Raw genomic sequence first — 10,182 nt, forward strand, 5'->3', positions numbered from 1 at the left:
CACCGTTTAAATATAGAGACTGGCAGACATAAAAACATTTTGAGATCGGCAATAAAATATACATTTTACAACGTTAACGATATTGAAGATGAATACCATTTTGTTTTATTTTGTCCTATTTGGTCTGACTTGAAAAATACCACGTTATTACTATTGGCATCATATATCGATCTGTTAAATACATGTTATACAAAAAAATAATACTTTGAATAGATTAGCAATACTTTTTAATAAACCATTTAGTTTCAGAAAGAAAAAGATGAATACTGTATTTTAATGATAATACCAAACCTTAAATCTGTATGCTTATATTTTTACTCTCGCTGTATTGAATATATGCTGTATATTTGTGCAATCACGAGGAACTGTTATGTTGAAGTCATATTGAATTTGTTCTGATAAAATTAATACAGGTAATAATAATCATTATTAAATTTTTACTTCAAGAAAGTTACATACATAGTTTAGATGGAAACTAAAATACATCTTATTTTAACTGACATTCCTACGGAAAAAATAAGAATAAAAAAGTAATTATTTATCTCAATAACAAAAATAAATATAAGAAGAGGGGAAAACTAAAGCATCAACAGCACAATACAAGTTATCACAAAATGTTAAATACTGGATCCTCCGTTCCATAATTTATAGTTTGATAATTTACATTCTATATTAATACAGATGATGTAACACATTGTAGCTATAAACGTTCGGTATTCGCATGCTTTTAATCAAAACGTGTACAAAGTAAATGCATAGATATAAATATAATTTGAAAGTTTTTCGTACTGGTAGAATTTAAAAGAAAGTAGTCCGACAAGACGCCAGTGAAAAAATGTTTCACTGTAGTGAAAAATAATTTTTACAGTGAAAATACGGGGAATGAAAATACATATTTTCATTCATCAATATTTCTCAATAGTTCATTTATAAGTATATAATGAAACACTTTATAATAAAGATATACAAAATATTTAAATACAAAGTCACACAAGAAAAGTTACATAATTGTGTAAGTATGTAAACAGTCACCTGGAAAATTGCTAGCTGAGCAACATAATTTGTGTAATTTGGACTGATGTGTACATTTTCACTTTAAATATGAACTTAACAAAACAAATTCTTACACACTTCATCAATCAGACAGGGCAATCAATAGAGCCCTTTCATTTAAGCGATAAAAGTCAGTGAAGAGTTACTTCCCTTACGGGATATTGAATGAGTGTCGATTCAATACAAAATTTATTGCAAAAGTTGAATAAAATGTTATGGGAGCCTCTGGCGAGCATGCTTTTATTTTATCCAACGAGTTCAAAATATTTAGTATTGCACCTACACTGATATAATATTCTATTTATCACAAACCCAAAATAAAGACTGTTTATAGTATAGTCGTTCATATGATTTGTTATTAATCACTCAGAAGGATTGATTCTATGTGCTTGTTCGACCATTTTTTTACATTTCGGGCATTCTGTTGTGTTTGTAATACAATTATCACAGACAACTATATGTCCGCATGGTATAATAACTATATTACAATGACGTCTCTGACACTTGCGACACCACAACCGTGATCTCGTGTAATTGTTCTCCTCTTCCAAGCTCTCTGCAAAAAAAAAAAAATCAATTAGCAACGTAACTTTTACTTCTTATTCTTTAGACAGGCATGTTTTTAATTATATTATTGAAATTTAAAGAGTTATTAAATCTTGAAACAAAAATAAAACGTCTATGGTATTCGCATGGAAATCATCGCGGCCTTGGAATGCACATAAAAAGCTAAAAGTTGCGTTTTATTTAAACACATCTTATAATTTATATTATGTAAATGTTCTTGCTTCTGTTTGAATGTTGCTGTTGTTTTTTATAATCGCGTGCAAGTTGTCTATGGGTTATACGGACTGGTCTGACAATTTAGTAGCAATTAGAACTAGTAAAAAATTGTAAAGTCTATTAGCAGTCTCCAGTTAATTTATATCTATTTAGTTTTAAACAATCCGCAGAATTGATCATACATGTACTTACCTGTATTTGTGACAGTATTAGATGCAGGACTAACATCATTTGCCAAGTTACTTTCTATTTGGCAAGGAGGATGTGGCATCGCTCTCCCACAGAAAAAGGTAGTGCCTAAAGTTGTATAAACATGCACCTGCTTGAGATCACTTAAACATACAATGTACATTACTCAAACTATCTGTGTAAATTTTACATGAACTTTTTTGTTTACTATCAGACCACTTTACATGTAAATTGTTTAAAAATTCTGATATTTACGTTTTAAAGCCAAGTTCTTGCTAATGTTGTTATAAGTTACCTGTCTTGAAAAGAAATAAATGGAAGTAAATAGATCTAATCATATAATCAAGTTACTAAAAAAAAAGCATTCACGTGTTAAAAAGATCTGCAGACCTTTGTACAACTTCGAACTTCATTGTGAGATGTCAAACAAAACTCTGGCCTTTGGTTATCTTATTTCAAATTTACCAGATGTTTAAAAAAATCAGGTTATCGCATTTAGAAAATGATGTACATTATTCGTATCACATAAACAGTTCTATTCTTACCGTGTGCCTGTTTCCGGTTTACATCTTCCTTTATAGTTCTCTGACCATTCTCTGACTGGCGGCTTCCTATCATCACATTACAAAACAATGTAAAAAATTAAAATCAAATTTTACTGTATTCCATATATATGCAGAGATGAGAAAGGAATAAAAATGTGATAAAAGTATACACTTATTTTTTTTATTCAAAGCAATATGTGTCCATGATATATGTAAACCAAATTCATCATAGACAAGTATGTTCTTTTATATTCTTTGTCTTTTGAAAACATGTTCCCTGTTGTCACATAAGACACCCCAGAAAAAAGTAACCATTGAACGAGCATATGAATATGATCTTTCTATCGCTATCCCTTTCTCTGTTGTCACAATAAGTAAACCCCAGAAAAAAGACCCAATCAATGGGCATGCTCTGGAGTGCAGATAACTAATTCCTGCACTCCAGTATATGCATGCATGTGCATGTATGGGTATATGATTTAAAGATCCTGTAACCTTTAATATCATAAATATGATGCTCAATTTAAGATTTATCAATTTTGTAAGTTTCAATAAAGATATTACCGAATTTAACATTTCATGTAAATAAAAGGAGATAATAAGAAAAATGTTTTCTATAAAGTCTAAGTCAAATCTTTTAATTAGAAATGAATGCATATATTTTAATGATTACATATTATATGTACAAATATTTGCAGTACATATTTTACATATTAATCTATTTTTGAAATGTTTTTTATAAGCATAATTATATACATATATATTTTCACTTAAGTGTGGTATACAACCTCAATTACAACATACAGGATCTTTAACTCTGGCACGTTGTTAAGAACTAAAAAACAAGGACATGATGTTTAATATGACATATACCTTGGATCTGCGAACCATTATGTTGACACGATGGATGATCTATTGTACGTCTATGAAACACACCTGTGAATTGCAAACAAGATTAAATAAAGATAATGGTTTTTAATATAGAGTTAATGGCTGCAGATCGAAAGATAATAAATCTGAGGCTTACTGCAGATGTTCATGAACCATTAATTTTCTCTTTCCTGCACACGTCCTATTGGTAAAATACAACGTTATGTTTTGATAATGAAACTAACGGGGCCGCCATTGCAATAAGCTATCCTGAGTCACGAATATAAAAACATGAAAAAGATGACATGTGCTCATGTGATTTTATCTGTATACATATATATTTTTTCTCTGTTAGTGTATACCTGCGTGCTAGAATAAAATTTGATGTGATCCAATGAAAAGAGTACCATAAAGACTCACTAGTGTTATGCAAACGCAACACAAAAAAGAAAGAAAGAAAAAAGAAAGGAAATCATAATCATTATTACTAAAGTTTTTTAAGATAACAGGCAAACTACAATAATTCAAAATAGCCGATCTCTGTCAATATAGAAAAGTGATATGCGCAGACTTTGATTATATTTCAGATATTGAAGGTCTAACTACCTAACCCGAATAGTATTAGTTTTATGTAACGAATTACTATTACATGTATGTATATTAAGATAATGACACCAAATTACTTACCAGCATTTCTGTATCCACAAGAATACTCCTGCAAAATATGAAACTAACTTTTAGCCATTGTTTTCCCATCAATTATCAAATAACAGATTTTCAAGGGTGTTTTTGTCTACTTATGATTTTTCTTTAAACTTCATAGTCATTTTCATTAAAACAAAGAAGAAGTCTGTAAACAATATGATAGAAAGTTTGATACCTCGCTGTTTTGTACAGATGTTGTGTCATGCAATTGGTGGGCTTCCACTTGATGGTTAGGGCTGCTTTCTGACAATGAAACTACAGTATTTGATTGGCCGTTTTGTGATTGCAGGCTTGCATTCTGTCTAACAGAAATGCCCTCATCGTCTTCTTCCTCTCTATTTGTGACAATGTTATCTGAGATAACCTGAAAACATCAATCAGGTTTTAAAAAGTTGATTTAAGTAAGAAGTTACTTTTTTACGCAGGTGTTACATCTTCCATATTTTGTGGTAAAAATAGCACAAAATATGTCTTGAGCTGTAAATCAATAATTCAATCTAGATCGGATGTGTACGTGCGTACGTCTTGTTTTGACCCTTTTTATCAATATCCATCAAACACTTCATGTACGATCAAAGATATTACTTTAAATGGTAACAATTGGACAAAATTGCATGCCTATTACATTAGGAAAATTTAATACAATATATAAAATCTTCAAACATGTACGTAACTATTTGAACACATCAGCAAATAACACGCAATATTTAACTATGTTTATCCCGAAACTGTTACAATTTCAAACAGATGAAATATCGTTAGCAAGTACCTGTTGTGTCTCCCCGAATCGGATAGTGTATCTCGTGAATCTAAAACGTATCTGTTGGAAGACTGATGAGCTGTGGACATAGTGTGAACGATTTCTGTTAGCAAGAAGTATACTGTGGGCGGATTCCCCATATTGCGACATTGATGTTCCATCATGACGATGCTGCATGCAATTTGCATGGTGACCAATTGAATGGGAAGACTTGTAAGTATTCCTACAGGAAAAACACCTTATTCTGCCATCAATATCATTGTAAAATCCCCTAGCCGAAAGCCTTAGTACTTCCCCAAGTTCATAACGGTCCGGGGATAAACTAAATGTAGCCAGTCTGAAATGTTCATCTCGTAAATGAACATCTTTCAAATGTGGTGTCTTAAGAATATGTTTGATGAAACGTTGATCTCCAGATGAATGTAGCAGTTGCGTACTTGGAACGCCAAGTGCAAATACGAAGCCATAGGTTCGGCAGTTTGATGTAACCAACAGCGATTTTTCTAGGAAAAGATCATCCAGCTCGGTCTTTAGTGAAGCAGTCTTCTGTGAAAGTGACAAGTATCCTTTTCCCATGAAGTGAATTGACAAGCACTTCTTTAAATAGACATATTTACTCTTATTTCTCAGTTCTTCAAGTCTATTCGCGATTCCTTGATCACTAACATTTCTTTCTTTACATTTAAGCGTGTTGGCAAACGTTTCCCTGTCTTCACCTTTGATTTCATCCGTCTTGTTCAACAATGGAAATACATCTTCACTTTTTCCCCGTGTGATTGTTGAATGTGCCGTTACATATGAACAGTTTTTCCCTAAACTTGTGTTTATCTTACAATCGACGGGCACATTTTCCCCTGTTTTTCCCTCGACATCATTTTCCATATTTTCCTCGTCAAATCTCTCTTTTGAGGCATTTTCATCACTAAGCCAACTTTTACAATCATTAATTTTGCTGCTTAAGCAATGCATACGTTTCTCAATATTTTTATCGATATACTGTATCATAGCTTGTTCATCCACGTGTCTGTGTTTTGTAGCATTTTTATTTCCATGCTCTTCTGTATCTTTTTGTTCCGTTTCTTCGCTATACTGAACTCCACGTTTAGTGTTTTGTTTATCCGTTTCGGATAAACTGGCTTCAGAATGCACCCTTGCTGGCAATGAGCTGTCACTCTGCATTGTTTCTTGGTAGCCTGGAGAAGTTTTACAGCTGCGTTTTTCATGTTTACACTCTTTTACTCTTCTCTTTTTTTCCTTTTCAATATCTGAAAGTATTTTCTTATCATCGTTCTTCTCATTCTCACTTTGTTCTTTATCTGGCTTGGAATGTTCTTGACCCATGTCAGTTTTCTTTTCTAGTATGAAACTGTTCAGAAGAGTTTTGAAAGCGCCAAGAAGACGAATACTTTTAAGCTTATAACTTTAGAATTCATATTATAAATTTTCTTTTATAAGATGATATCTAGTTCAGATTCATTGTATTCGAGACCTTTCAGCATAGTAGTTGATTGTCAGCTTCTGGTATCTATTGATTTGTAGAGGATGCTGTTGAAAGTAAACAAAACAGACACAATTGTAAAAAAGACATAAATCTAACTTTATTATTATATATCAGCTCGTTTGATCAATGTAAAGCATATATTATCTGGACTAGTCGCAAAGTATTCTTAAATTTTGGTGCAAATCTATCTCATGTAAGTATTTAATCGTTATAGCCACATTTTCAAATATGACAAATTAATCAAAATCATAAAGAAGTGATATACCTATCAAAAGTAAAATAAAATTCTTATATTTTTAATTTTGGTGAAAAAAAAAGCAACTCGACTCTTTAATAGGTAATAAATTATATTGCTTTAGTGACATTCATTTAAACAATGAATGATTATGTTGATATTATTTAGTATCAGATATAAGACCAAACCAAGAAAGAGTTAAATATGAAAGTTGTTGGCAAGTGTGAGATACATGATCCAATATAAAATATATTAACATAGCAGATAATTAATTGTTCTAGAACAGAATATTATTATTCATCATATATAAATGTTCATACTGAATCATTCAGAACATTATCAACATTTCTTTTCAAGCAATATTTTATAAGAATACCCATATAATACATTTTATTGTCATTAATATTTGAAATACTTATATGCCCATTGAAGACCAATCCAATAAAATGTGTTTTATAAATGACAATGTTACAAATAAATTGTGTCGGTAATTTGAGGAAAACCTACAACGGAGTTTGAGACCGTATAGGTGTATAGGTCATCATTTGAAATATTTTAAATTGAACTTCAATCCAGCGATGTATTAAGTGTCCGGGTACGGAAATCTGGGTACGGAAAACGTAATTATTTGTTAATGAGAGAAAAAAAAATCTATAAACCTGATGACATTTGAATGACTGCTATAAACAAAACCACCTTGTCTTATAATGTAGTTATTTACCAGCATAATTTCTTGATGTAAACTTTAAAACGTTATTAATTTGTTTGTTTCAAGGTAAACATTCTTTATTAAAGCGCTTTAAACATGAAGTCATAAATATCATTACATATTTCAAATATTCACATTTAATCAATAATTTTAAACTTTTGCAAACAAGTCTGAACTTTATAATTTAAAAGAACTTCTTATATCTGAACACATTTATTTATATGTACAATCTATGACAAACCGGTTGATATCAGATTACCATCGGCATAACAGTAGGCATACCATAATTATCCGGTGGTTGAAGACTGGTTTACTATGGAACGCCTGGACTGTCTTATGCGTAGAATGACTGATATACATGGTTAAATGTCATTCTGTTGAGTCCGAGATATAATATGCTGGGTCGAAATCCCAATATACTGGGTGGAAATCCAAATGCGCTCAGTTATTGAAGTGTAATGTTGTGTGCTGATTACATTTTATTCAGTCAAGTCAATGTATTGTCGGGTGCATTAGTCGTTCTGTTCAGTTCTTAAAACATACAGGCATGTGGTAACACAATTATGTTGAGTTAAAAAGATATGTTGTAGGGTGTGACAGTTGTTATGTTTGGTTAAAATAGCTCTTCTCATCATGTTCAACCATGAAAATCAAAGGTTGAGTGGTACTATCATTTCGTTTGGCTGAGGCAGTGTATTATCAGGTCTAGGATTTCATGATATTTATGGACTGTCCGTAAATTTATGGACAGTCTAGATATTTAAAGATTTTTCAATCCATAAATTTACAGATATTCAATGTGAAATTTCCTGTTTTTAGTTTTACAATAAAATCCGCAGCTTAAGACAAGTTGTTTTATTGATTGTTTATATTTACAAAGGTAATGGGGTGGGTTTCATCTTTGTATGATGATTTTGAAATTTTTGTTAAAAGTGAAAATTGAAAGTCATCAAACTGTTCTGAATCTTAGCATACTGTTACATTTAATCATATAATACCTAACCTTATTCATTTTAACCTGCGGTTTTAAATTTTAATGCAACTTCTACTATTTTCATACTTAAGGTCTGTAAATTTACAGACAAAAAAATCTATAAAATTATGGATCGTCCAAAAATTTACAGACTGTCCGTAAATATCATGAAATCTTAGACCTGATTATTGGGTGATACTTTTATTATTTTCAGTTCCAATTACATGATGCTGGGTGCTTTATTCAGACTGTTCAGTCGTGAAATAGAACTGTTGAATAGTACAATCATTATATTCAGTTCAGATGATATACTGTTCGGTGCAGAGGTTATTATGTTCAGTAGTGAACACAAACTGTTGTGTGATACTGTAGCAGCAGTAAATCAAGAAATAAAACAACGCAACAGCCCTTTTAGTTCTTTACTTCACTGAAGATCCGAAGATCTACGTCAAACTGCAAATAAACAGTTACAAAAATATAAATATGTTATCCAAAACTAAATTATCCGAAATATGGTTACGCTCAATTCAATAACATCCCATACCGAATAAACGTGAAAATTTTGTCTTAAATCATTATAGCAAATAAAGTTAAGGGTGTAATGAAGATAATATACCTCTATTTGGGCTGTAAAAGACGCAACGCAGGTTGAAATTACAAGAAATTTCAGAGAACATGTGGTCTCGTCACAAACGTTTGTGCTACGTATTGACAAAGGGCGCAAAAAACAAAGGGGAGTAACTCCGCGACAACAAATAATCGAGATTTCCTTTTTGCAATCGGTGCGACGGGATCCTTGCAAAGGTATGGCACCACTAAAATATCCGATTTCTAGTCATTTCGGCACCTAGACATTTCATACCCAATTAAATGAGCCCTTTATCACATCGGACCACTTAAACTTATTATAAAGTTTTCTATCATAACTGTACTCGTTAACTCTAAAAATAAGTGGATAGTGTCATAATACAATATGACAAATATATGATAATAACAAATCAAAACTATTAACTTAATGGAAGATATATTTTGTATTATACAATAATTAAAGATTGTACTGTTCGATGACTATGTTCCATTAATCATTTAAGAGTTATGTTATGTACTATAATTTATCTATAGTTCCTTATCTATCTCAAAATTGTTATAATGGTATTAATTTCGAAGTAATTAAATCGTACCTGTGCAATCACAACATGATTGAATAGCACCTTAAAATTTTTTTATTATGTTATTTTCATTATTGTTAATTGATACGTATGTCAGTGTCAAATACCACAGTAAGTGGTATGCATATCAAACAGATCTATATCAATTTATATCTATATCTATATCAAATTACCTACGTAGTTTTATTTTTTTTACATTTTATTGCATTTTTGTTTGAAATATGAAAACGTGTTATTTTCATTTTATAAATTAAGAAGAAAAAACACCTTAAATTATATTGTAAAAGGGTTAAGGGGCCGAAAAGTCCTGTTTGCAAGTATCCCGCTCTGTCAGTTACCGGTATCTGGAACTTTCAGCTCCTGGACGTTTCTGCCCTAGTCTTTTCACACCCTAGGTCATCATAGCATGTGGGATATGATAGATATGATACAAAAATGGAGGAAGAATTTTCAAGTTTTTCACAATGCCTCCAGCCAAATCTGGTAATATATCGATGGGCGTTCTAGATATTTCATGTGGCAATCTTTAATACTGTCTCCAGCCAAATCTGGTACGTAAAGAGATAAGCGTTCTAGATATTTCATGTGGCAATCTTTGACAATGTCTCCAGTCAAATTTGATACATATAAATGTAGATATATGCGTTCTTGATATTTCACATAGCAATCTTTGGCAATGTCTCTAGTCAA

The 10,182-nt window shown here is 31.4% G+C and overlaps 1 protein-coding gene across 1 annotated transcript; it reads right to left on the minus strand.

The window, feature by feature from the left end:
* Positions 1–1,415: 1,415 nt before the first annotated feature.
* Positions 1,416–6,594, minus strand: LOC132737078 (uncharacterized). Its single transcript, XM_060724317.1, has 7 exons — positions 4,915–6,594; positions 4,321–4,509; positions 4,128–4,155; positions 3,444–3,506; positions 2,571–2,636; positions 2,029–2,133; positions 1,416–1,609 (listed from the first exon to the last, which is right to left on the minus strand). Exons 1-7 carry the CDS (start codon positions 6,244–6,246, stop codon positions 1,416–1,418), a joined length of 1,977 nt encoding a protein of 658 aa, XP_060580300.1. The 5' UTR covers positions 6,247–6,594.
* Between the last annotated feature and the right edge of the window lie 3,588 nt (positions 6,595–10,182).

This window comes from Ruditapes philippinarum, unplaced genomic scaffold (assembly GCF_026571515.1).
Source record: "Ruditapes philippinarum isolate M1 unplaced genomic scaffold, ASM2657151v2 ctg12723_1_1_1_1, whole genome shotgun sequence".
Classification (NCBI taxonomy): domain Eukaryota; kingdom Metazoa; phylum Mollusca; class Bivalvia; order Venerida; family Veneridae; genus Ruditapes; species Ruditapes philippinarum.

Bases quoted from the DNA above. Each gene is read 5' to 3' on its own strand.
- LOC132737078 (XM_060724317.1), bottom strand. From the start codon at position 6,246: ATGGGTCAAGAACATTCCAAGCCAGATAAAGAACAAAGTGAGAATGAG. The intron at 4,156-4,320 runs GTATCAAACTTT...CATATTTTGCAG, and splicing joins CATCTGTACAAAACAGCGAG to GAGTATTCTTGTGGATACAG. The intron at 1,610-2,028 runs GTAAGTACATGT...TTTTTTTTGCAG, and splicing joins TAATACTGTCACAAATACAG to AGAGCTTGGAAGAGGAGAAC.